Below are 27264 nucleotides of genomic sequence, written 5' to 3'. Positions count from 1 at the left end.
GTGCAATGAAGTTTGAGAACCATGGACTTAAACAATGGAACTCCACTGTGATCATCTGCACTTGCTTCAGTTCGTTGCACAGTTTGGGGTTTGCTGCTGTTCACCATTTCCGAGTGGAGATTTCAAATCACGGCTGTTTCTTTGTTAGCATGTCCAGTAAATGGGAGAGTTCTCTCCTGTTGACAGAACTGCACTTCAGCTTTCTCCATGTCATCATGGAGAGGTGGGGAAAAAGCAAAGCTAATGTGAGAAGTAATGACTTTAACAAATGGTCATTTGTCTCAAAGTCTCCAATAAATCTGAGCTCCAGCCTGTCAAACTAAACAAATCTCCAGTTGGGTGACCAAACAGCCTTCGGGAAAGAGAGAAACCCACATCGCAGAAAGGTAGTCGACATGAAAATGAAAGTATCAAGTGAAATTCCAGAGCGGGTTACATCTGATGACTCAGAACTAGGACAGGAGATTCTCCCATCACATTCTCCTCTGATCCATTCAAACCTGCTTCACTCAGTACTGATTTCTGGAGAGGTGGGACTCCCTGGAGCGGGAAGTGGGAGAGGGGGTTCTGGTTCCACCTGTATGTCAAGTCCAGTTCATGTTTCCTTTCTTTTTCCTTCTCCTCCATTTCTTTACCTCGCAGTTCCAGGGCCCTTTGGTGCGCAGCTTCTTGTCTAGCATTCTCTGCTTCAATCTGCAGTCACTGCAACTCCATATGTCTTCTGTGTTCTTTTCCCCTCTCTTCTGCCTGTAGGCTGTACAGCTCCAGCTTCTTACTAGTTTCACTTCCATGCAGTTTCCTGTTTCTTTCTCCCTACTTCCCTTGCCCGAAATAAGCAAACAGAAAATAACTGGTAACTTCTTTGACTGATCTTCAGCCACTACATTTAAAACTCACATAAAATCACCACCAGTGTCTCAGAGCAACAAGCCGTGCATGTGATCCTGCTCAACGGCGCCCCTGTGATGGGTTCCCACTGGGGTGCCACCTGGAACTGGGGTATCACTGAGACCCCCCGACCCACCAGCCTGGGTCTCCACTCACGCTGTACAGCTATGACAAGCTGCCAAGCCCTCCAGGCTTCACCCTGCACTTCCACCAGTGCACATACAGGTAGGGACCCACCCAGCTGCAGCTACAGACACACGGGTTCTTTAACTGGTCCCTGCATGGGAAGGCACAGTTAAGCCACCTCTCATTTTCTAAGGCACGCAACCTCCTCTGGAGGGAAACCCAAAATGATACCACCTTGTGCTCCACAGAGAACTGTACAGCATAAGCTCATGAAATTCACCCCCTCCCTCAATGTGGAGAGGGAATATAGGACAGCTTTCTGCCCCAAGTTATGACTTCCATGCACTGATTTTAGACAAAACAAAAACAAGTTTATTAACTACAGAAGATAGATTTTAAGTGGTTATAAGGGATAGCAAACAGATCAAAGGAGATTACCTAGCAAATACACAAAACACAATCTAAACTTAATATACTAAAGAGATTGGCTATGAGTAGCAAATTCTCACCCTAGATGATGATTTAAGATGGTTGCAGAGATTCTTAAGGGACCAGCTGCCCTTCCTTGCAGCTTAAAACCCACATGTATTCCTTTCACAGGCTAGAAACCCCTCTAGTCTGGGTCCAGCACTTCTCCCCCAGTTCAGTCTTTGTTCCTTAGGTGTCTCCGAGAGTCTCTTTGGATAGGGAGTCAGTGAAGAATCCTGATGATGTCACTCCCCTGCCTTAAATATCTTGCATATGGTGGGAACCATTTGTCTCCAAGCTTGGTTCCCATGCCTTTCAGTGGAAAAACATTGGTATTCCAAGATAGAGTCCAGTACCCAGTGATCTGGTCACATGACCCCCATAGTGTAATGTGACCAGTGTCATAATCCCATAGTGTCATTCCAGAGGACATGCTTCCATGCTGATGATGCTCGTTAAAAAAATAACGCATTAATTAAATTTGTGACTCTTTTTTTTAACGACCGTCATCAGCATGGAAGCTTGTCCTCTGGAATGGTGGTCGAAGCGTGAAGGGGCACACAAATGTTTAGCGTATCTGGTATGTAAATACCTTGCAATGCCGGCTACAAAAGTGCCATGTGAACACCTGTTCTTACATTCAGTTGACGTGAATAAGAAGCAAGCAGCATTATCGCCTCTAAATGTAAACAAGCTTGTTTGTCTTAGCGACTGGCTGAACAAGAGGTAGGACTGAGTGGACTTCTAGACTGTAAAGTTTTACATTGTTTTGGTTTTGAGTGCAGATATGGAACAAAAAAAAATCTACATTTGTAAGTTGCAATTTCAGGCTAGAGATTGCACTATGTTACTTGTATTAGATGAACTGAAAAAATACTATGTTTTATCATTTTTACAGTGCAGAAATCTGTAAGAAAAATACTATAAACTGAGCACTGTACACTTCGTATTGTGTTGTAGCTGAAATCAATATATTTGAAAATATAGAAAGACATCTACAAATATTTAATAAATGTCAATTGGGATTTTATTGTTTAACAGTGTGATTAAAACTGAATAATCACGTGAGTTCACTGTGATTAATGGACAGCCCTAGTACTGAGTTATGAGCTTTGATTGAAAGCTTTCCCGAATTCACAACATTCATAGGATCTCTCTCCCGTGTGGATTCTCCAATATCTAGTAAGGCGTAAGCTGAGAGTGAAGGTTTTCCCACACTCAGAGCATTCGTAGGATTTCTCACCTGTGATTATTCTGATGTTGAGCAATGTTTGAGCTGTCAGCAAAGCTTTGCACACTCATAGCATTCATGGGGGTCTCTCCCGTGTGGATTCTCTCACATGTTGTAAGATCTGAGCTGTGAGTGAAGGTTCTTCCTCACTCTCAGCATTCATGGGGTCTCTCCCCTGTGTGGATTCTCTCATGTCTAGTGAGCTGTGAACCGCAATTGAAGGCTTTCCCGCACTCACCGCATTTATAGGGCCGCTCCCCGGTGTGGATTCTCTGATGTTTAATAAGGTTTGAGGTGGAAATGAAGCTTTTCCCACACTCACAGCATTCATAGGGTCTCTCTCCCGTATGGATTCTCTCATGTCTAGTAACATCTGAGCTCCTACTGAAGCTTTTCCCGCACTGAGAGCATTGAAAGGGCCTCTCCCCTGTGTGGATTCTCTCATGTGTAGTAAGATCTGAGCTGTGCGTGAAAGTTTTCCTGCACTCACTGCATTCATAAGGTCTCTCCCCCCTGTGCATTCTCTCATGTCTAGTGAGCTTTGAACTGCAACTGAAGGCTTTCCCACACTCACCGCATGTATAGGGACTTTCCCCCGTGTGGATTCTCTGATGTTGAATAAGTTTTGAGCTTGCAATGAAGGTTTTCCCACACTCATAGCATTCATAAGGTCTCTCTCCCGTGTGAATTCTCTCATGTCTAGTAAGGTCTGAGCTCCTAGTGAAGGTTTTCCCACACTGAGAGCACTGAAAGGGCCTCTCCCCTGTGTGGATTCTCTCATGGGTAGTAAGATCTGACCTGAGAGCGAAGGTTTTCCCACACTCACTGCATTCATAGGGTCTCTCTCCTGTGTGGATTCTCTCATGTCTAGTGAGCTCTGAGCTGCAATTGAAGGCTTTCCCGCACTGACCACATTCATAGGGCCTCTCCCCTGTGTGGATTCTCTGATGCTGAATAAGGTTTGAGCTGGAAGTGAAGGTTTTCCCACACTCACAGCATTTATAGGGTCTCTCTCCCGTGTGCATTCTCTCATGTCTAATAAGGGATGAGCTCCTAGTGAAGCTTTTCCCACACTGAGAGCACTGAAAGGGCCTCTCCCCCCTGTGCATTCGCTCATGCGTAGTAAGATATGAGCTGAGAGTGAAGGTTTTCCCACACTCACGGCATTCATAGGGTCTCTCTCCTGTGTGGATTATCTCATGTCGAGTGAGGTGTGAGATGCGGTTGAAGGTTTTCCCGCACTCACGGCATTCATAGAGTTTCTCTCCCATGTGGATTCTCTGATGTGCAATGAGGGATGAACATTCACTGAAGTTTTCCCCACACTCAGTGCATCTATATTTTCTCTTTCCTCTGAGGATTTCCTGCTGGGCTGTGGTTTCTTTGAGGTCCTTTTGAGTTCCCCAACAGTAAATTATTTTTCCCATTTTCTCCTCTGGCTGGTTTCCCTGCTCTCTCTCTGGACTGCGCTGAATCTCACAGACTTTTCCCTGCTCATGAATCTTGGGCACTTTCTCTTTGGATCTTTGCGATAATGCTCCATGCAGTTCCACTTGCTCAGGATCTTCCTGCTGAGAATTCTGCTCCTCATTCTCACTCACCATCCCAGCACCTGCTGCAACAGAGAGAGAAACCTCAAACTGGGATGGAAAAGGGACAACCATACCAAAATAAGTGCTGGAGAGATGTCAAAAAACAGGAACTGAATTCCCCTAAACTCTTCCCCCAAATTCTGTCTTCACATCCCATCCAAATTCTCAGACAGAAGGGAGGAAGCTACTGCCAAGTGTCAGGGTCCGTAGGAAGCCCTGAGCTATATCTGCTGTGACGATATGACACCTGCTGGGGACAATCCTGAACTGAGAGCTCTCAAGCTCTTTGTAGGGTATCCTCAGATTTTTTGCTCAGGCACTTACAGATTCTGAGTTGGTTAAATGTTCCTCACCTGTGCAGGGACCTCTCAGGATCTCTTTTTCCTCTGCATCCTGGAGGTCTGGGACCCATGGCTCTTTCCCTTGTTCCAGCTGGGAGATCACATCAGGTTTGGAAACTGGAAACCCTGTTCAGATGAAAGAAAACAAGGAGATCAGGTGAATTTATATGACTTTGTCATGAAAAATAATAATTAATTTAAAACCCAGTCCTTAGTAAACCAGTGAAATCCCAGGGCCAACTCCTCAAAGATGCAGAACACTCTGCTCAAGAGGGATTGAAATACACACATATCTGCTAGGAACACACACAGACACACACTGTGACAGTCTGTAACCCTGTATTCACTCTTTTGCAAAATTATGATATATTTTGTACAAAGTATGCCTTGTCAGGTATCATCTGGAAACCAATAATACGCTGAACATTTTTGTCTTGTTAAACTGTGTGTTAAAATAGAAACACTGCATATATAAAGTGTGACAGAGCTCCTTCTTCGCCTCAGTGGGTTCCGCGCTTCCTCTTAGTGGCAGGCTGGGGTATTCCTCTCCCCCTCAGGATTTCCCCACTGTGACATTATTGACATGAACTGTGATCATATAGATCATTGTTGCAACCAAGGTCCTATAGTTGCACCAAATCTTGTACAAAGGAGGTCAAGTAAGGTGTCTATGAAAAGGTTGTAATTTCCTGGTTATGATTATGCTATCTGTGTGTGTGTATCATTTTTGTATTTGAAGTTATAAATATTGGCTCTGTACTTGTATCTCACTGTTTGATTCTAAGTATCATTAGTAAAGCATTTGGTCAGCTTCTTGAGAAAGAATTCTTCAGATTAAGTGCCCAATCAAGAAACACTTAACTGACAATGGACCTTGGGAGACTCCAATCCACATCTGAGGAGCCTTCCTGGGAATGTTCAAAGTAGCATGTGAGCAATGGCTGCTGCCTGCAAACTGAGTCATGCATGGACATGTGACTTGCCATGTGACCCCAAACTCCATCTTGCTGCTGTGATTTTCCACAGTAAGAACAAAAAGATCCTTCCACATGGCAGAGGATATAAAAGGCCCTGGAAACCCCTCCATTTTGTCTTCAATCCTGCTTCTGACCTCCAGCAGAACTGTGTTTGAAACTGAAGCTCTGAACAAAGGACTGAACGACCCATCCACGCTGGGATGTTTGTACTCCAGAGACTTGATTGGTTTAAATCAGCAGTAATCCCATTAAGCCTGAAACAAGCCTTGACTAAGAATTTTACAATTGTTGTATGTATTTGATTCCATTTAACCAATTCTAGCCATCTCTTTTTCCTTTTATGAATAAACCTTTAGATTTTAGATTCTAAAGGATTGGCAACAGTGTGATTTGTGGGCAAGATCTGACTGGTATATTGACCTGGGTCTGGGGCTTGGTCCTTTGGGATCGGGAGGACCTTTTTTCTTTTACCGGGGTATTGGTTTTTCATAACCATTCATCCCCATAACAAGTGGCACTGGTGGGGATACTGGGAAACTGGAGTGTCGAAGGGAATTGCTTGTATGACTTCTGGTTAGCCAGTGGGGTGAGACCGAAGTCCTCTCTGTTTGGCTGGTTTGGTGTGCCTTAGTAGTGAAGGACCCCCAGCCTTGGGCTGTGACTGCCCTGCTCTAAGCGATTTGTCCTGAATTGATACTCTCAGTAGTGTCCTGCCAAAGGCCGCATCGTTACACCCACGCCCCTGGGTTTATTGTCCACACCTTGCCTGAACAGGTGAAGCCCAGCCTTCCTGAAAGGGAAAGGGGGAGGGGAGCCTCAATCTCTGGTAGCCCCTCCACGCATGGTGACGACAGGCCAGATACCCAGTTCAGTCTCTCCCCTCTGGTGAGTTCTCCTCCCTAAAAACCTCTGGTGCCTGGAAGGGCTGTTTGCCCTGTTGGGCAGGGTTTCCCCTGCCTTTCGCCTCTGTATGTTGGGGGGGGGGTTTCCCTCCTGGCGCATCTGCACCGCCCAGCTCTCCAGTAGCGCACCTGCCTCCCACAGCTCCTATCACGCGCTCATATCTGGCTGGAGGGGAGGCTCTTAATGGGTTCTAGCAGGCCCCTTGATTGGCCCCATGTGTCTTAATTAACCTGGAGTAACCCCTGTTCAGTTACCAGGGGGAAAGGAACCTGCTTATCCTGGGGCTAATATACTTGCCTTCCACCACTCTCCTGTAGCCATCTGGCTTGACCCCGTCACAAAAGATATAAGATTTTACTTATATTTACATTTTATCACAGGGAAGACTTGAACCTCACATCGACAACACATGGAGCCTGTCACCATGACTCAGCTGAAAACTGAAGATGTTTCTAGCACCAAGGACTGAATTATAAAAAGAGGTGGGGAAAACCCTTGATACGCTTTCTCTCCCACCCCTTTTCTCTCTGCTCATGACATCAACAACTCCTGAAGAACTGAACTTCGGGAGGCGGGGCCCCTGGCTGAAAGGAAACCCAGCCTGTCACAGCATATGGTGAGCAAGAGACATTTGCTGTGCATCTGTTTTAGCTTGTTAAGTTAGATGTTAGGTTTGCGTTTCATCTTTTACTTCTTTTGTAAGCAATTCTGACTTTTATGCCTCCTTACTTGTAGTCACCTAAAATCTTTTCCTTCTGTAGTTAATAGGTAAAACAACTTTACTGTTTGGATTAAAGTGTATGAGAAACGCCACTTGGGATAACAAGCCTGGTGCATGTTATTTTCCATTGATGAAATGACAGACTTTCTATGACCTTGTTCCGTTTAGTAATGTGCTGGAGAGTGCAAGACACACATTTGTGGGGGGAAATCTGGGACTAGAGAATATGCCGGTATTCCCCTGTGGTGTAATTCACGAGTGGCTGACTAGCACCACCCAACACTGTGCGGCTGAGAGCGAGTTACATGCTGGACAATGTGTGTTAACTGGCCAGGAGTGGCTGTTCTCACAGCAAAGCAGTGTGAAAGGCATCCCAGGTTGGAGAACACAGCTATTCGACAGTTCAGAGTATACCCTGGGTAATGTCGCAGACACTCATTATCAAAGAGTCTCCTAAAACACACAGAAGGTAAATGAATGTCTCAGAAAGTGAAGACTCCAGACAGTGAGCAAGTCTCCCAGGAACTGCTTCTTGCTGACAGACAGGTCCAGAGACAATAAGAGAGTCCTGGGGAATCTGGGAACAGTCAGCATAGGCCGGTGGGGTTCTGTGCAGTAAGGAACAGGAAGGGCAGGGAGATCACTGAATGCAGGATCTCAGCAGTACTAGATCTCTGGAGAGCGCATACTGTGGCATTAGGGAATCTAGTGAGTCAGGTGTAACGGGAGGGAGTATGAAAATCCCTGGCTGTGGAGAATGCTGGGAAATTAGCCGCTATAATTCAGGAGTAACACATTCTATTTCCTCTGGACAAAGAGAATGTGAAAAATAAGAATCAGGCCAGGTGACTTCAGGAATGATGGAGCCCAAGATCCAAGGTGCCTGCAGAGAAGAGAGATTGCACATGGTGATGGGGGAGCAGGACTCTCCATGTCTCAAGATGTTTCACTACCAACCTAGGCCATTGTCACATCCTGGGGTGCAATCTGGAGCAGTGAGGAGTTGTGTCATCTGTAGTCCTGGGTGACTTTCAGTGTTCTGCTGCTGGAGCTCCCTTGTCTGGATGTTCCCAGCCAGCATTCAAGGACGCCCTGAATGTCTGTGAGATAAATAACCCTGGACCAGCAGCTCTGACTCCAGCAGCCTGCTTCTTACACTCCAGGCACATTCTGGCTTCCAGCAGGCTTGGATACACCTGGCAAGAGATAGCAACATCTGCATTTTCCCAAAATCATGTGCTCTGCAATGGCTACTTTTTCCTGGATCATTCAGAGGAATAAGAAGGATTGCTTGCTCCTCAAAAGAGACAAATGGCCAGCTCATCACTTCAACTGGAGTTAGCTATCACTTGAATTCAAAGACAGCACCGGATTCATTTAGATTAAGACTACAACAAGTTTAGTAACAAAAGCGTTAAGGTGAGTTCAGGTGTAAAGGAGAAAGTCAGAAATGGTTACAAGCAAGTGAAAGTGAAAAATGCTTTCTGGAGACTAGGACGACTTAACAAAACTACAGTCTTGGTTCAAGGTAAGATTCTTACCATACTACTTTCCAGCAAGAGGGCAGAGCACCCCCTTACTCAATATCTCCCCCAAAGTCCAAAGGGCTTGGCTCCTTTGTCTTCTTAAATGAAAGATAACTTGGGATTCTCCGCCTCTCTTTTGTATAGTTCAGTGAACCTTTGAAAGGGAGTTTTCTGAAGGTTCCCCTCCAAAGTAAAGGTCATTCAAGCTGTGAGGAAGGAGACCTGGAGTCTAGTGATGAATGAAGTTCAATGCTGGTTTCTTCCCCTGCTGGTGTTTGCTAAAATGGAATTTGGTCTGTTCCTGCGATAACCTCCCTTGCCGTGATGCTGAGTGGTTACATCTGCCCCTTGTTAGTTTGATGGTTTATTTTATATAAATTGCATTCCCATTGTCTTTTAATGTCCCTTGAAAGTGCCTTCAAGGTGCCTTTGCCTAGGGTGGGGTAAGTTCGACCCTGGCTGGCAGACACACTTTAAGAACATCACTTGCAACGTCTGTAATATTGAATTTGTCCTCCATACATACACCATGCAATAATATTAATGAACACGATGTCATTAGGTTTCTATTGGTATTAGGGCTGTCGATTAATCGCAGTTAACTCACACAAACTCAAAAATATTAATCGTGATTAAAAAAATTAATCACGATTAATCGGTTTTAATCACACTGTTAATAGAATACCAATTAAAATTTAGTATTTTTGAATGTTTTTCTACATTTTCAAATATATTGATTTCTATTACAACACAGATTAAAGTGTACACTACTCAGTTTATATTTTTTATTACAAATATTTGCACTGTAAACATGATAAAATAGTATTTTTCAATTCACTTCATATAAGAACTGTCATGCAAGCTCATTCTTGTAAAAGTGCAATTTACAAATGTCAATTTTTTTGTGTTTTAAAATCGACATTTGTAACTGCCCTCAAAACCAAAGCTTTAGAGCCTACAAGTCCACTCAGTCCTACTTGTTCAGCCAGTCTCTAAGACAAACAAGTTTGTTTACATTTACAGGAGATAATGCTGCTCACTTCTTATTTACATCACCAGAAAGTGAGAAAAGGCATTTGCATGGGACTTTTATAGCCAGCATTGCAAGGTATTTACGTGCCAGATATGCTAAACATTGGTATGCCCCTTCATGCTTCGGCCACCATTCCAGAGGACGTGCTTCATGCAGATGACACTCGTTAAAAAAATAATGCGCTAATTAAATTTGTGACTGAACTCCTTGGGGGAGAATTGTATGTCTCCGGCTCTGTTTTACCCACATTCTGCCATTTATTTCATGTTATAGCAGTCTCAGATGATGACTCAGCGCACGTTGTTCGTTTTAAGAACACTTTTACTGCAGATTTGACAAAATGCAAAGAAGGTATCAATGTGAGATTTCTAAAGATAGCTACAGCACTCCACCCAAGGTTTAAGAATCTGAAGTGCCTTCCAAAATCTGAGAGGGACGAGGTGTGGAGCATGCTTTCAGAAGTCTTAAAAGAGCAATGCTCCGATGCGGAAACTACAGAACCCGAACCACCGAAAAAAAAAAAAAAAAAAAATCAACCTTCTGCTGGTGGCATCTGACTCAGATAATGAAAATTAACATGTTATCGGTCTGCACTGCTTTGGATTGTTATCAACAGAACTCATCATCAGCATGGACACATGTCCCCTGGAACGGTGGTTGAAGCATGAAGGGACACATGAATCTTTAGCACATCTGGCACGTAAATATCTTGCGATGCTGGCTACAACAGTGCCATGCAAATGTCTGTTCTCACTTTCAGGTGACATTGTGAAGAAGAAGCGGGCAGCATTATCTCCTGCAAATGTAAACAAACTTGTTTGTCTGAGTGATTGGCTGAACAAGAAATAGGACAGAGTGGACTTGTAGGCTCTAAAGTTTTACATAGTTTTATTTTTGAATGCAGTTATTTTTTGTACATAATTCTACATTTGTAAGTTCAACTTCCATAGTAAAGAGATTGCACTATAGTACTTGAAAAATACTATCACTTTCGTTTTTTAAAGTGCAAATATTTGTAATGAGAAATATAAAGTGAGCACTGTACACTTCGTATTCTGTGTTGTAATAGAAATCAATAGATTTGAAAATGTAGAAAACATCCAAAAATACTTAAATAAATGGTATTCTATTATTTTTAACAGTCTGATAAATCACGATTAACAGCCCTAATTGGTTTCTTAGGCTAGATACACAGTAAAGATTACATCGGCATAAATTATGTTACTCTGGGGTGTGAGTAAACCACCTTCCTGGGCGACATAAGTTACAGTGACGTGTTGGTGTGGACAGCGCTATGTCAGTTGGAAAGCTTCTGCCAACATAGCTACTGCTGCTCCTGGGGCCTGGAGTAATTAAGTCGATGGGAGAACTCTCTCCTGTTGGCTTAGAGTGTCAGTAGTGCAGCCATAGCCTGCCATGGCATCTTTTAAACACACTACAACCTCAGTGTTACAAACACCAGAGTTATGAACTGACCGGTCAACCATACATGGCATTTGGAACAGAAAGTACCCAATCAGGCAGCAAAGACCTCCCGCCCCTCCATAATTAAATAAATAAATACAGAACTGTACTGTGTTAAATATAAATTACTAAAAAAAGGGGGGAGAGTTTTAAAAAAAGATTTGACGTGAAAAGGAAACTCTTTCTGTGCACGTTTCATTTAAATGAAGATGATTAAAAGCAGCATTTTTCTTCTGCATAATTAAGTTTCAAAGCTGTATTAAGTCGATGTTCGGTTGTAAACATTTGAAAGAAGAACGATAACGTTTTGTTCAGAGTTACAAACAACCTCCTTTCCCCAGGTGTTTGTAACTCTGAGGTTCTACTGCACAGGTTACGACTTTAGTGAGTTGGGGTGCTCTGAAAGGTTCATGCCCACTGAAACCTACTCCTTCTTATTTCTTCCAGTCCTCCATTGCATTGCAACTCCCTATAGGACCTACTCCATGGTACATCTCCTTCCCCCTGCCTCCAGACGTCCCAGCTCACAGGAACTCTTCACCCCAAACCTTCCCCCCACCTCTATACTCTCCAACACCTTCCCTCCCCATGCCTGGACCCTCCCAAGGATTGGTATTTATTATTTTTATTACCGTAATGCTCATATCCCCAGCCACTGACCATCATCCCTCTGTGCTGGATGTTCTCCAGACACAGAACAAAAACACAATCCCTGCCCCACGGAGCTGACAATCTAAGAATAAGACAAGAGACAGATGGGAACAGACAGGTGGGGGAAGTGTCCCAGTTTGTACGTTGGGCCAAATGCTAATGAAGAGATTGTGAAATCTTCAAGAGAGGAAATTTACACGAAATAACAAAGAGAAGGATCCTGTTTATGAGGTAAGATCATGGAATGTGGAGGTATATTTGGCTGTACAGAGGTACACCCTGCATCCTCCAGCGTGGCGGCAAGCTGGCAGTGTGATTTGTCTCATGAACAGAAGGTCACAGCCCAGCCTGGCTGTAAAACACTGCAAGGCCTTTGCGTGAGCATTGCTGTAGGACATACGAAAGGCTCAAGGTCTGTACGTCTAGGATCTAGACAGAGCGCTCTGATTGTACTTGATGTGTAACTGTTTTTTCCCAAGACTTCTCCTTGCTATCACTGGAATCTCTAGACTTCATTCATTAAACTATGACTTGTTTTCTCTCTACACACATCTCAGACTATGTCTACATGACAGAGCCACAGCTGCACCACTCAGCTGTACCGCTGCAAGTCTCCCATGTCGCCTCTCTATGCCGACGGCAGAGCTCTCTCCTCTCGGCAGAATGAAACCCCTACAGGCGGCGGTAGCTATGTCAGCGGGAGAGCGGCTCCCGCCAGCATAGCGCAGTCCGCACCACTGCTTTTGTGGGGGATACTTCTGTTGGTCTGGGGTGTGTTTTTTTCACACCCGACCGACGGAAGTGTTACCGACAAAATGCTAGTGTAGACATCGTCTAAGTGCTGTGTTAAGCTGGAATATCTGTGAATCTGAGTGTACCGTGAGCGTCCAACGGAACAGGGGCTGGACTCTCCAGGGAGACTCTCAGAGGGCTCCGCGGTTGGGGTATGTCTATCGCTTCCCTGCTGAGAATATTTTGAAGTGCTGTAAAATCCACATGCAGACTCTGATGTGGTCTGCTCTTGAAAGTTTTGCCAAGATAGCTCTGTTGTTTAGGACCACACACACACACAGCTATACTGGCAAAAGGATGAGTGTGGACACAGTTACAGTGGCAAAACGTCCACTACAAAAGATGAAGCAAACTAAATGCCTAGAAACTATTTTACTGCAGAGTTAAGGGTGCCCAGTGCTGTCTCCTGCCTTTCACCATATGGTCGGTGGCGAAACTTAAATCTCTGCAAACCAGAAAACAAACAGTAAATGTACACACCTTCCCTGCATCGCCACCCTAACCCTGCTCCCATCCCTGCAGCTGGTAGGAGCCACTGGGAATGGTTCTCCAAGGAACTGGGGTATTCTCCATCTGTTCAGGACTTCACATCAAGACTGGATGCCTTTCTGAAAATGATTTAGTCAAACAGAACGTGTCCAGCTCAGTACAGCAGTAACTGAAAGAAAGTCTACAGTCTGTGTGATAAAGGAGATCAGCCCAGATGACAAAATCATCCCTTCTGGCCTTAAAATCTGTGAATCTATAACAGATACGAGGAAGGACTAAGAACATGCCGTTGTTTGTGTTGTGTTCTCCAGACGGGAATCCCAGCATTTCTCCACATGCCCTCCGGCTGTGTGCACTGGGCCAGGTGTAGCTGTAATCGGACGGTGGAGGGAGTAGCTGGAGCAGCTTGGCAGAGCTGTGACTGTGGTATGCGGAGAGGTGCATGTGACCCCTGAGGGACCGAGTCTGTCCCATTTCAGTGCTCAGGGTTGTAGGTTGTCAGTAAAGGTGCACAAGGGGGAGTTCTTGCCACGGGGATTGTCAGCACCCTGGTGGGATACATGGTAGTGATCTGCAGGGCAAGGGAAGGCAACGACTCAGAAGAAATCCTCAAGGTGAGGGTAAGGGAGTGGGATCATTCTGTAAGTCGGAGCTGGTTTGCATGGAGTGAAGGCCGGGGTTGGAAGCTTCTGTTCACTATGCGGGACCCAAACCCCAGTTTCACCTTAAACCCAGAAGGTATTTGACCATGTGCTAAACTGCTGATGTGCTCTGTTCCCGCAGTGTTGGGTAGCAGGGGAGGGCAGAGGGCTAGTGTGTGTGTCACTGGCATGTGGGGTGATGCTGAATCAGGGCAGTGTAATGGTTAAATTATAGAGATGATGTGAACCTTAATTAGTCACTTCCCCTTCTAAGAACCGAGGGGACAGGAACCCTTACCCAGCGAGGTCACATTCTCATAGGTCTCCTGCATGACGTCTCTGTAGAGGGCTCTCTGAGCGGGGTCCAGCAGAGCCCCCTCTTCCCTGGTGAAATACACAGCCACCTCCTCAAAGGTCACCGGCCCCTGAAAGAGCAAGAGTCCAACCCTCAGTGCCTACTGCCCCAGTGACAACCCCACTATTTGTGGGGGAAAGGAGCCAACCAAAGGAAAGCTCTGGATGGTTTGTTATCAACAGAGTCCCACCTCCACACCACTCAGAGCATCCAGGAAACACCAGGGTGAGGGGCGAAGAGAGAGCCCCTCCTCTCTCCCAGCAGATCCATCACACACCTGCTAGCCAGAGACTGATACAGGAGATGGAGCCCCCAGCAGGGTCCAGGGCGAGCTCCCTGGTAGGAAGCCCAACACCCTCCTCCTTGTGAGGAGCTGGATATGAGGGGAGAGACATGTCTCCTACGCCTCACCTGTGGGTGCCCCCTTCATACCTCATAGTAGCTGGTGGTTAGTCGGGTCAGGCTTCAGCACTGGGAATCTGGTTCTTCTTCCTAACCCCAGCTAGGTGTGTTGTTTCCTGTTCCACAAATTAGGGCGTTTCCACCTCCAAACCCCACACGTCTGTGCAGTGAGACCCAGCGCAATGCTGGCCAGAAGAACTCCAGAGCTCACCTCTGGAGCCGGGCCAGGATACACGGGGCTGGTCTCAGAGCACGGACAGGTCCAGCTGGTTGAGCATCAGTGTCCCCCCCATAGGGAAAGGCACCGGAGCAGTCACATCCACCTCCGCAGCCGCTCAGAAAAGGGTGGGGAAGGGGAGACACGAAACTGTCCCCTGAGGATCGTCCAAGGGAAGGGGAAACGAGACGACCCCAGGGGCGGCAGCAGTATGAGAGGTGGAGGGGAGAGAGTTGGAGAATACGACAGGGGCAGGAGCAGGACTGGGAGTGGGAACGGGATCAGGAGCAGAGGCAGAAGTGGGGTCAGTGTCCCTAGGGTACAGCACCTTTCGACTGGGTTCAGGGGCTGAGGGTACAGGGAGAGAAAGGGGGCCCTCAGTGACGCTCAGCACCCGCAACCACGGTGTGGGGCAGGATGGCATCTGCAATTGGGCCCCCAGCTGGGAGGAAAGGCAGCAGTCCGCCTCAAGAGGGGGTGCACCCAAGGGCTCGGGGCCCGCGCTCTCGGCACTGCCCATCGCCACAAGGGAACTGGCGGGCGCGGGCTAGGTGCTGTCTGGGGCTGGGCAGATGGATGAGCCCAGGAACACCCCAGGGTCGAGAGTGGAGGCAGTGGCCTGGGGTAGGGGAGGGAAAGGAGGTGGCAGCGTGACAAATCCGCTGCCCAGATCGAGGCCCTCTGGCAAGGGGTCGTCCTCCCGCTGGGTGACCGGGGTCAGACCCAGGGCCTCGATTTCCTGACAATTGGAGTGAAAATCTCCCCCGCCACCCCAGAGTTCTCCCCGCCAGCAACGGAGGCAACAATTGCCTCAGCGCCGAGGGGGGCACAGATGACGAGGGGGCGGGAGGGGCTCCATCCAAGGCCCCCTCAGGGAGCGACTCCAGGCGGAGGGCGGTGCCGTTCCCCACAGCATCCTCAGCTGGCTCCACCTGTGGGCCCTCTCGGGGGGTGCGACAGACGGCTCGGCAGTCGCAGCCCCCCTCGGTCTTGCGGGGGGCCTCCTCCCCCTCCGCGTCAAGGGCGGTGGTGAGCCCATGCCTTCCATTTGACGCATTCCCCTCTCTCAGCACCCAGCCCCACAGGGTGGAGGCAGAGGGCTGACTAACAGGGGCCGAGCCGAGGGGACAATGAGGGGAAGAGATACCTCCCACTGCGGTGGGCCCTCTCCCATGCCCGGCAGCAGCCCTGCTGTCCTCTCCTCCAGGGGCCCCACCAGACTGTGTCCGACAGAAGTGGGGCCCACCCACTCGTCTGGGCACCACGGGGGGTTACCCCCAGTCTCTCCGGACATGCCCCGTCACCTGGCAGAGGTAGCACCGGGCCTCCCCCGAAGAGTAAAGCCCCTGGCAGTGGACCCCCTGGTGGGACCCCAGAAAGGACCCCTCTAGCGCCTCCAGCAGGTGGACCTGGACCTGCCAGCAGAAGGACAGGACATGACAGAGGATGGGGTCTTTACAGCCCAGGGGGAGAGGGCTGATGAGAGAAAGGGGTTTTCCCAGGGTGGAGAGGAAGAGCAGTAGGGCGACATTGGGAAGGAAGGGTGGGAGAGAGGTAAAAACCACCCGCACCCCGAGTCTTCCAGGAGCTCAAGGGGGACATACCTCCCCCCCAGCCAGCCCTCCTCCACAGCTGTGGTGACGGCCTCCAAGATGTACAGGGAGGCCAGTCGAGGCAGGGCGGGGGAGGCGCGATCACCGGTGCAGGGTGGGGATACCTGCTCCTCCGGCTGCACTGGGAAGGGGCGGGACTACAGTATCAATGGGGGGGAGCAGTGAACGGGGGGCAATGTAATAAATAATAAAGCGGCACAAGTGCTCCGGGAGGAACATGGCGCAGGCAGCCAGGGGGCTGAGCGAGGGGGAGCAATGGAGGGGAAGGGGAGCAGACTGAAGACAGGTGCGTGTGCAGAACTCAATCTGTGCCTGCTGCTGCAGTCCGCCCAGGTGCTGACCAGGGTGAAGGAAGCAGCCGTGTCGAGGGGTGCAGAGCCGGCCCAGAGGGTAGGTGGGGGGGGGTCGGGGGGAGGCAGACGGGCTAGGGGGAGGGCTCCAGGTCCCCACCCCACAAGAGCAGTAGCTACCACCACCACAGGAGCAAACCCCCTGCACAGTGTCCTGCAGCCATCCTGCAAATCCTCCTTTTCCTCCGGCTCCAAAGCAGCAGCCAGCCAGGAGAGACCCCAGGGATGGTGGTGGGGTCCTCGCTTCCCTCTGGAGGGCAGGCCGGCAGGGCTCCCCACACAGCAGCAGCAGCCAGGGAGAGCTCCAGCCAGCAGGACAACTGGCCAGCCACTGTAGTGGGGCGGAGCAGAGGGGGCTCCCTCTGACCCAGAAGTGGAGAAGCAGTACCAGAAGTTTAAAAGGCGGCACCCCTAGCTCAGTTGGAGCTGAGACAGATACATCCCGGTCGCTCCAGGCCGCCGGCTTTGCTGCCAAGCCAAGAGACACCCTGCTCCCAGAGGAACCTGGGGAGATGCCGGGACTGCCACTGGCTGCCAACCCCGGGCAGACAGGGCAGCCGCTGTTCCAGGTACACCCCGAGGGGAGGGGAGGAAGTGGCCCAGGGGCAGCCGACCCCAGTCTGGCGGTAGTGCAGCCTGAACTGCGGTCAGCGTATTGCGGCTGGACTCCCTGCTGACCCAGCGGCAGACCACTCCACCACTGTTAGGCCCTGGGCTGGGACCTGGTGGAGTCGGGTAGGCCCCGGGCCCCCCACCGCAGGGGTGGCAGCCTGCCCACCGTAGGCCAGTCTTCACCTACTGCCTGCCAAAGCTCGGGTGCTAGACTGTTCACCGCTCTGCCCTGCCTTAGGGTTGGGGCCTTGGACCAATGGTGCCCACCCTGCCTGAGGCCTGGCCCCTAAACTGCTGTCTGCTCTGCCCCTGCCTAAGGGCCCAGAGACTACAGACTCCTGGGTGGCCCTGCTCCTGCCTGAGGACCAGAACCCACATATTGACTAAGAAAAACAGGAGGACTTGTGACACCTTAGAGACTAACAAATTTATTAGAGCATAAGTATTTGTGGGCTACAGCCCACTTCATTGGATGCATAGAATGGAACATATAGTCAGAAGATATATATACACAAACAGAGAAGGTGGAAGTCGCCATACAAACTGTAAGAGGCTAATTAATTAAGATGAGCTATTATCAGCAGGAGGTTTTCGCCTGTTAGGGAGGTCGGGACACTGACACCTGGACTGCTAATTCCCCTGAGACTAGGCAGTGATCCCGAGGACGTGGTGCGGCCTCCCTCCGACCCAGACGGAGAGGGACGATTCCACCATCACTACAGTCTGTTCCTAGAATCTAGGCCACTCATTAAACAAATCCCAGCAGGTTTGCCACACCCCGTCCTCCTCCCTTCCTCCACCCTGTGTATTTCCTGTCCCGCTCCAACCTCCAAACCAGACTGCGCAAACCTTCCCACCTCCTGTGTACTTACTGCCCCTCTCCCTCCTGCAGGAACCCACGAGCAACCCCCCCCCGATAATCCCTACCTGAACTGGCTCCACTGCAGCCATTTCTCTCCCCTGTCCCATGGGAGGACGGGATCAGCTGGAGGGAAACGTGGGCGTCATTCTGCAGCCTGACAGGGCGAGAAGGGCAGTTGTGCAGGTTTAGGAACGGGCTTTAGTTCATTTCACATCACGATTCCCCCAGGCCCTTTCCCTGCATACAGACAGCCTAGATTCTGCCATGCTGGGAAAATTCTTGTTCTCTTTATTACAGTATAGACCGGGCCCCTCCTTCCAGGCAAAGCCCACACAGTTTTAAGCCCCCCCAGTAACAAAGTCTCTGAACATAATGCTAGAAAAGAGCAGAACCAAAGGAGTCACTTTGGAAGAGTCCTTCTGACACTGACCCCATGGCAGCCACACCCCAGCAGGAGGAATGTGGAGTCAGGAACTGGGTTTTCCTCTCTCTGATCCTCATCTTGTTCACAGCAAAGTGATTCTGCCCAGGGATGCTGCAATACGTGTGACTGGGCAGATCAGAGATCTGGATAACTCTCTCCCCACTCATTTCTCCCACTGCCCCTTTCAGTCACATTCTTCTTTCCCCTTCTATCTCCTTTCCCATGTCCCCTCTCCCTGCCCCTGTGGCTCGGAAAGTCCCATCCCTGGGATGTTTGCTCTCCCATGGCTGGATTTTTTTCCTGGAAATCGCTAACGGGAGGAGAAACGAGGAGAAGCTATTTGGTATGAAAGTGACTCTACATACTCCCCAGCACTTTCCCTGCGGGTCTCACACTTTTCTGGAGTCTCTGGCTAAAAGTTTACTATTAACAGAGCCCTAGGGCTGCCCCCAGGGGCTAGTACCAGCTGGAGAAAGTCAATTCCCAGCTCCCGCTCTGCGCACGCACACACAAAAACAAAAATGTGGTCTCCCAGATCACAGTGGAGGCTGCAGCCTCTGACCCAGGAAGCTGAATCCTAATATCCAGGAGAGAGAGTTTGAGCAGCCTTCCCTCTTTTAGCAACAACCAGAGCTCTGTGGTAAGAGCAGCAAATGAAACCACCTCCCCAGAGGGACAGTTGTTCATGTCACTCCTTGTCTTTCCTTGCAGTGACTCTGGATTAACACTGGTCTCAATGACACCAAAAGCACAGTTCAGAAAGGATGAGGCCAGAACCCTTTTCAACAGATCACCGTGTGGGAGCGCTCACCCCCTTCCCACCTCCCTCAGCCCCCAGATCTAGGACAAGGACTCAGGGCAAGAGTTTTCCCTACAGAACCTGCCCACGAAAGCTTCTACCCAAATAAATCTGTTAGTCTCTAAGGTGCCACAAGTACTCCTGGTCTTTTTGCGAATACAGACTAACGCGGCTGCTACTCTGAGAGATGTCATTAGAGGTCATTAGTAACAGTGAACCAGAGAGAAGGGGGGAGTGTGTGGGGGGGGTCTCGGAGTATTTTATATCCACCTGCCAGAAGTTGCGGAGAAAAGCGGGTCCCGAGCCAGGGAGCTGATCGCAGGAGGGGAGCGTGGGATTAGGGGTGGAAACTGGGGGGGAGGCGTAGTGTGAAGGGGGGGCGGGAAGGTCCCTGGCTCAGGGAAGGGGGCAGCCAGTGAGGGAGGGGCGGGTGACGGGGGGGCGGGTCTGGGGGCGGCCAGTGGGGGAGGGGCGGTGACGGGGGGGGCGGGTCTGGGGGCGGCCAGTGGGGGAGGGGCGGGTGACGGGGGGGCGGGTCTGGGGGCGGCCAGTGGGGGAGGGGCGGGTGACGGGGGGGCGGGTCTGGGGGCGGCCAGTGGGGGAGGGGCGGTGACCGGGGGGGCGGGTCTGGGGGCGGCCCGTGGGGGAGGGGCGCTGACCGGGGGGGCGGGTCTGGGGGGCGGCCCGTGGGGGAGGGGCGGTGACGGGGGGGCGGGTCTGGGGGCGGCCAGTGGGGGAGGGGCGGTGACCGGGGGGGCGGGTCTGGGGGCGGCCAGTGGGGGAGGGGCGGGTGACGGGGGGGCGGGTCTGGGGGCGGCCCGTGGGGGAGGGGCGGTGACCGGGGGGGCGGGTCTGGGGGCGGCCCGTGGGGGAGGGGCGGTGACGGGGGGGGCGGGTCTGGGGGCGGCCAGTGGGGGAGGGGCGGTGACCGGGGGGGCGGGTCTGGGGGCGGCCAGTGGGGGAGGGGCGGGTGACAGGGGGGCGGGTCTGGGGGCGGCCCGTGGGGGAGGGGCGGTGACCGGGGGGGCGGGTGACGGGGGGGGCGGCCAGTGGGGGAGGGGCGGGTGACGGGGGGGGCGGGTCTGGGGGCGGCCAGTGGGGGAGGGGCGGGTGACCGGGGGGGCGGGTCTGGGGGCGGCCAGTGGGGGAGGGGCGGGTGACCGGGGGGGCGGGTCTGGGGGCGGCCAGTGGGGGAGGGGCGGGTGACGGGGGGGCGGGTCTGGGGGCGGCCCGTGGGGGAGGGGCGGTGACCGGGGGGGCGGGTGACGGGGGGGCGGCCAGTGGGGGAGGGGCGGGTGACGGGGGGGCGGGTCTGGGGGCGGCCCGTGGGGGAGGGGCGGGTGACCGGGGGGGCGGGTCTGGGGGCGGCCAGTGGGGGAGGGGCGGGTGACCGGGGGGGCGGGTCTGGGGGCGACCAGTGGGGGAGGGGCGGGTGACCGGAGGGGCGGGTCTGGGGGCGGCCAGTGGGGGAGGGGCGGGTGACCGGGGGGGCGGGTCTGGGGGCGACCAGTGGGGGAGGGGCGGGTGACGGGAGGGCGGGTCTGGGGGCGGCCAGTGGGGGAGGGGCGGGTGACGGGGGGGTCTGGGGGCGGCCAGTGGGGGAGGGGCGGGTGACGGGGGGGTCTGGGGGCGGCCAGTGGGGGAGGGGCGGGTGACGGGAGGGCGGGTCTGGGGGCGGCCAGTGGGGGAGGGGGCGGGTGACCGGAGGGGCGGGTCTGGGGGCGGCCAGTGGGGGAGGGGCGGGTGACCGGGGGGGCGGGTCTGGGGGCGGCCAGTGGCGGAGGGGCGGTGACCGGAGGGGCGGGTCTGGGGGCAGCCAGTGGGGGAGGGGCGGGTGACGGGGGGGTCTGGGGGCGGCCAGTGGGGGAGGGGCGGGTGACGGGGGGGTCTGGGGGCGGCCAGTGGGGGAGGGGCGGGTGACGGGAGGGCGGGTCTGGGGGCGGCCCGTAGGGGAGGGGCGGGTGACGGGGGGCGGGTCTGGGGGCGGCCAGTGGGGGAGGGGCGGGTGACCGGGGGGGCGGGTCTGGGGGCGGCCAGTGGGGGAGGGGCGGGTGACCGGGGGGGGCGGGTCTGGGGGCAGCCAGTGGGGGAGGGGCGGGTGACCGGAGGGGCGGGTCTGGGGGCGGCCAGTGGGGGAGGGGCGGGTGACCGGAGGGGCGGGTCTGGGGGCGGCCAGTGGGGGAGGGGCGGGTGACCGGGTCTGGGGGCGGCCCGTGGGGGAGGGGGCGGGTGACCGGGGGGGCGGGTCTGGGGGCGGCCAGTGGGGGAGGGGCGGGTGACCGGGGGGGCGGGTCTGGGGGCGGCCAGTGGGGGAGGGGCGGGTGACCGGGGGGGCGGGTCTGGGGGCGGCCAGTGGGGGAGGGGCGGGTGACCGGGGGGGGCGGGTCTGGGGGCAGCCAGTGGGGGAGGGGCGGGTGACCGGGGGGGGCGGGTCTGGGGCGGCCAGTGGGGGAGGGGCGGGTGACCGGAGGGGCGGGTCTGGGGGCGGCCAGTGGGGGACGGGGCGGGTGACGGGAGGGCGGGTCTGGGGGCGGCCAGTGGGGAGGGGCGGGTGACGGGGGCGGCCAGTGGGGGAGGGGCGGGTGACGGGGGGTCTGGGGCGGCCAGTGGGGGAGGGGCGGGTGACCGGAGGGGCGGGTCTGGGGGCGGCCAGTGGGGGAGGGGCGGGTGACCGGAGGGGCGGCCAGTGGGGGAGGGGCGGGTGACGGGGGGGCGGCCAGTGGGGGAGGGGCGGGTGACGGGGGGTCCTGGGGGCGGCCAGTGGGGGAGGGGCGGGTGACCGGAGGGGCGGGTCTGGGGGCGGCCAGTGGGGAGGGGCGGGTGACGGGGGGGTCTGGGGGGCGGCCAGTGGGGGAGGGGCGGGTGACGGGGGGCGGCCAGTGGGGGAGGGGCGGGTGACGGGGGGTCTGGGGGCGGCCAGTGAGGGAGGGGCGGGTGACGGGAGGGCGGGTCTGGGGCGGCCCGTGGGGAGGGGCGGGTGACGGGGGGCGGCCAGTGGGGGAGGGGCGGGTGACGGGGGGGTCTGGGGGCGGCCAGTGGGGGAGGGGCGGGTGACCGGAGGGGCGGGTCTGGGGGCGGCCAGTGGGGGAGGGGCGGGGACGGGGGGCGGGTCTGGGGGCGGCCCTGGGGGAGGGGCGGGTGACGGGGGGCGGCCAGTGGGGGAGGGGCGGGTGACGGGGGGTCTGGGGCGGCCAGTGGGGGAGGGGCGGGTGACCGGAGGGGCGGGTCTGGGGGCGGCCAGTGGGGGAGGGGCGGGTGACGGGGGGGTCTGGGGGCGGCCAGTGGGGGAGGGGCAGGTGACGGGGGGCGGCCAGTGGGGGAGGGGCGGGTGACGGGGGGGTCTGGGGGCGGCCAGTGAGGGAGGGGCGGGTGACGGGAGGGCGGGTCTGGGGGCGGCCCGTGGGGGAGGGGCGGGTGACGGGGGGGGCGGCCAGTGGGGGAGGGGCGGGTGACGGGGGGGTCTGGGGGCGGCCAGTGGGGGAGGGGCGGGTGACCGGAGGGGCGGGTCTGGGGGCGGCCAGTGGGGGAGGGGCGGGTGACGGGGGGCGGGTCTGGGGGCGGCCCGTGGGGAGGGGCGGTGACGGGGGGGTCTGGGGGCGGCCAGTGGGGGAGGGGCGGGTGACCGGGGGGGCGGGTCTGGGGGCGGCCAGTGGGGGAGGGGCGGGTGACGGGGGGTCTGGGGGCAGCCAGTGGGGGAGGGGCGGGTGACGGGGGGGCGGGTCTGGGGGCGGCCAGTGGGGGAGGGGTGGGTGACCGGGGGGCGGGTCTAGGGGCGGCCAGTGGGGGAGGGGCGGGTGACGGGGGGGCGGGTCTGGGGGCGGCCAGTGGGGGAGGGGTGGGTGACCGGGGGGGCGGGTCTAGGGGCGGCCAGTGGGGGAGGGGCGGGTGACCGGGGGGGCGGGTCTGGGGCGGCCAGTGGGGGAGGGGCGGGTGACCGGAGGGGCGGGTCTGGGGGCGGCCAGTGGGGGAGGGGCGGGTGACGGGGGGCGGGTCTGGGGGCGGCCAGTGGGGGAGGGGCGGGTGACGGGGGGGTCTGGGGGCGGCCAGTGGGGAGGGGCGGGTGACGGGGGGGCGGGTCTGGGGGCGGCCCGTGGGGGAGGGGCGGGTGACGGGGGGGTCTGGGGGCGGCCAGTGGGGGAGGGGCGGTTGACGGGGGGTCTGGGGGCGGCCAGTGGGGGAGGGGCGGGTGACGGGGGGGTCTGGGGGCGGCCAGTGGGGGAGGGGCGGGTGACGGGGGGTCTGGGGGCGGCCAGTGGGGGAGGGGCGGGTGACGGGGGGGCGGGTCTGGGGGCGGCCCGTGGGGGAGGGGCGGGTGACGGGGGGGCGGCCAGTGGGGAGGGGTGACCGGGGGGGAGGGGCACAGACAGGGGCCGGATCCCATTTACTCCCCCCCCCCCCCGACCGCCCCTCCCCCACGCCGGACTGACGCGGCTCCGGCTCTTACCGGCTTCCGGGGCCGCAGCGCAGCGGGCAGAAGGGCCAGGGCGGGGGCGGGGCGAGGCCGCGAGGCGGGCAGCACAGGCCGGAAGTGACGCACCCACCGAGCGCGGCGCGAGGCGGGTCCGTTAGGGCGGTTGGAGCCCCCAGCGCGCCGCGCGCAGGGGGCGGAGCCGGGAGCGGCCCCACGCCCCGCCCCCCTTCACGCCGGGCTGGGGGGGCGGGGCTACAGCCCAGGCGGCCCCAGAGAGCGGGGGGCTCTGGGGGTCGTTAACCCTGTCCTGTCCCACACTGGCCTGCGCTTCCCCCCGCCCCCCTCTGCGCGGTGCCCCCAGGGTGCCGGAGACACGGCGGGCGGGAGGCGGACGCTGCGCATGCGCGGGCGCACCGAGCATGCGCAGTCCCCTCGGCTGAAGCCACTGCCCTTCCCCCGCCCGTCCCTCTGCCCGTCCTTGCCCTGGGGGTGGGGGGCTGGGGAGAGGGGGCCTGGGGGGCACAGTCAGGGCTGGGGCGGGGCGAGGCGCTGGCAGAGGGTAAAACCCGGCCCAGGCAGGGGCGGGGGGGGGCAGTCACCGTGGTGGGGCTGAGCCCCCCCCATGTTGGCAGTAATGGGGGGGGAGAGGGGCTTTTTTATGACCCCTCCCCCAGAGGGCACCTCTCAGCCCGGGCTGCCCAGGGCAGGTGCTTCAAGGCCCGGGCCGCCCCCTGGCCAGTCACCGACCGGGGGGCTGCCGGGGACTGGATTCAGGGAAATATTTTGCATACACCCCCCTCAGAAACAAAGACTCCCGGATCAGGGCGCCTGGCTGCGTAAAGTCTCCGCGCGGTCCCCAGATTTGTTCTTCTCGGCTGCCGGGAGTCCCCGAATCCCTCTTAGGCCGTCACCCCTCGTGCAGCTGCGCGTCAGGGCGCCGTTTCCTTTGCATCTTTAACAACAAGAACTGGCTGAAAAGAGGCAAAAGTCCAGGAACGCCGCCCTGAGCCCGGTAGTTCTGTTCCTGACTTTAAGCGAAACGATGTTAAGCGAATCCAATGTCCCCATAAGAAGTCGTGTAAATGGGGGGTTTAGGTTCCAGGGACGTTTTTTTCGCCAGACAACAGACATTTGTCACGGAGTCCCCGGGCGATGCTCTGGACCTGCTCCCCGTGAAGCCGGGCAGGACTCTGGGGGAGTCTCCTCTCGGGGAGCAGCCTGTCTGCAGGACACACAGCTCCCCCGGCTCCACCTTCCTGGGTCTGACCGCGGAGCATTCAGCCTCCTCTGCCCCTCCCTGCGCTTCCCACAGCCAGTCCGCCCAGGCGGGGTCCTGGGGAAGCCAGAGGGTCCTGCCCCCCAACTTCGCAGTCAGACGTGACTCTCAGCCAGCCAGTAACACAGAGGTTTATTAGACGACAGGAACATGGTCTAACACAGAGCTTGTAGGTGCAGAGAACAGGACCCCTCAGCTGGGTCCATTTTGGGGGGCAGTGAGCCAAACAACCACGTCTGCCCTTCACTGCATGTCCCAGCCAGCCCCAAACTGAAACTCCCTCCAGCCCCCCCTGCTCTGGGCTTTGTCCCTTTCCTGGGCACCTGATTCCTTTGTTCTCCAACCCTTTAGCTCTCACCTTGCGGGGGGAAGGGCCAGGCCATCAGTGGCCAGGAAACAGGGTGTCGGCCATTCTCTGTGTCCAGACCCCTGCACACACCTGCCCTCCAGGGCTCTGCAACGATCATACACCCTTCTCCCACCCCCTAGATACTTAAGAACTGCACAGGGGAAACTGAGGCACCCCCACACTATTCAGAGGAAACATTAAGAACAGTCCCACTTCGTCACAACATTATATACATATACAGTATAAGTTTTAAATAATTTTAAAGAAACTAATACTGTACTCTCCAATGATGATTGTGAAGCTTGGTTGAGGCAGGGCATAGTGGGGTTGGGGCGCAGGGGCTTGCCCGCTCCCCAGCTGGAACACCGGGTGGGCAGAATGGGGCAAGCCCCTGACCCCGCTCTCTGGCAGGAGTGCCGGGTGGAGCAGGGCCAGCCAAACAACCTTATAATGGAACATTGCACGACTTTAAACAAGTATGTTTAGCAACCTAATAACGAAAAAATGTTAACCGGGATGACTTTAAGTGAGGAGTTACTGTAAGTACTTGCTAGTTTTCGCAGTGACATCTGTGTTTCTAGCATTGCACTTGCGATGTTTTTTACTGTGATTTCTAATTTGGCATTTTTAATTCTAACTTTTTCTTCGTATTTTTAGAGCAGAAGTTTATTCTGCTGGATCTTCTGACTCCCAGCCTGGCTGAACTTCTGGGCTAATCTCAAAACTCTTTCTTCATTCAGTCCACCAACGGTGATTGCCTTTCGCAACTGCTCTGTTGCCTCTCAATCCAGCCATTAGTGTTTTTCCGCATGCCATTGCTTGTGCGTAGAACTGGATTCGCAAATAATTCAGTACAGGCCATATGCTCTCTCATGTCACGTCCTTCTGAAAGGCAAACATCTATTGTCATTTTTGCTGAACATCAGAACTGCCGTAGCGGGTCAGACTAATAGTCCATCTGGTCCAGTATCCTGTCTTCCGACAGCGGCCAGTGCCGGGTGCTTTGGAGGGAATGAACACAACAGACAATCACTGAGTGAACCATCCCATCATCCCCTCCCAGCATGTGGCAGTCAGAGGTTTAGGGACACCCAGAGCATGGGCTGCACCCCTGATTATCTCAGCTAATACCTGATGCCTCTGTGTGATGGCAGCCACATTTTGACCCTGTAATAAACAGATTGGAACTGCTTCTGCCATGAAAAATGTCAGGTGAGCCTAGATGGCCCTCAGGCGGGGAAATAGGAAATCCAAAATACTTTGCTCTCATTTCTACCTACCAGAGACTAAAATACACCTGCCTGGAGACAAACCCATCTGGCTCACCTTTAGAGGCATTGGTGGTATAGTGGTGAGCACAGCTGCCTTCCAAGCAGTTGACCTGGGTTCGATTCCCGGCCAATGCAGGGATGTGATGTTTTGGGGGGAGGGATCGCTCAGTGGTTTGAGCATTGGCCTGCTAAACCCAGGGTTGTGAGTTCCATCCTTGAGGGGGCCATTTGGGGCAAAAATTGGAGATTGGTCCTGCTTTGAGCAGGGGGTTGGACGAGATGACCTCCTGAGGTCCCTTCCAACCCTGATAGTCTATGATTCTATATTCTGCGATACCCTACAGACGTCAAAATCTCTTTCTGAACAAGCCCTTTCATCTCCAATGAGATATTACCCCAGGAGCTGGCTGGCATCTACCCTCCCTTTGATCAGAAACCTCCCTCGGTCAAGGCCACAGGACAAGTGCCTTGCTGTCCGCG

General features: G+C 55.2%; 1 protein-coding gene and 1 non-coding gene across 2 annotated transcripts; one reads left to right on the top strand and one right to left on the bottom strand.

The window, feature by feature from the left end:
- Nucleotides 1-1309: 1309 nt before the first annotated feature.
- On the bottom strand, nt 1310-24008 carry LOC141978910 (uncharacterized). Its single transcript, XM_074941284.1, has 5 exons — nt 23922-24008; nt 18320-18408; nt 14142-14268; nt 4659-4772; nt 1310-4328 (listed from the first exon to the last, which is right to left on the bottom strand). The coding sequence occupies exons 2-5, from the start codon at nt 18359-18361 to the stop codon at nt 2866-2868; spliced, it is 1746 nt and encodes a 581-aa protein (XP_074797385.1). The 5' UTR covers nt 18362-18408; nt 23922-24008; the 3' UTR covers nt 1310-2865.
- Nucleotides 24009-26847: 2839 nt separating this feature from the next.
- Nucleotides 26848-26919, top strand: TRNAG-UCC (transfer RNA glycine (anticodon UCC)). The gene has a single exon. It is a non-coding gene; the product is annotated as a tRNA-Gly (tRNA).
- The last annotated feature ends 345 nt before the right edge of the window (nt 26920-27264 follow it).

Source organism: Natator depressus, chromosome 28 (assembly GCF_965152275.1).
Source record: "Natator depressus isolate rNatDep1 chromosome 28, rNatDep2.hap1, whole genome shotgun sequence".
Lineage (NCBI taxonomy): Eukaryota > Metazoa > Chordata > Testudines > Cheloniidae > Natator > Natator depressus.
The sequence above is the reverse complement of the archived record's forward strand: the minus strand, read 5'-3'. Positions and strand labels throughout refer to the sequence as shown.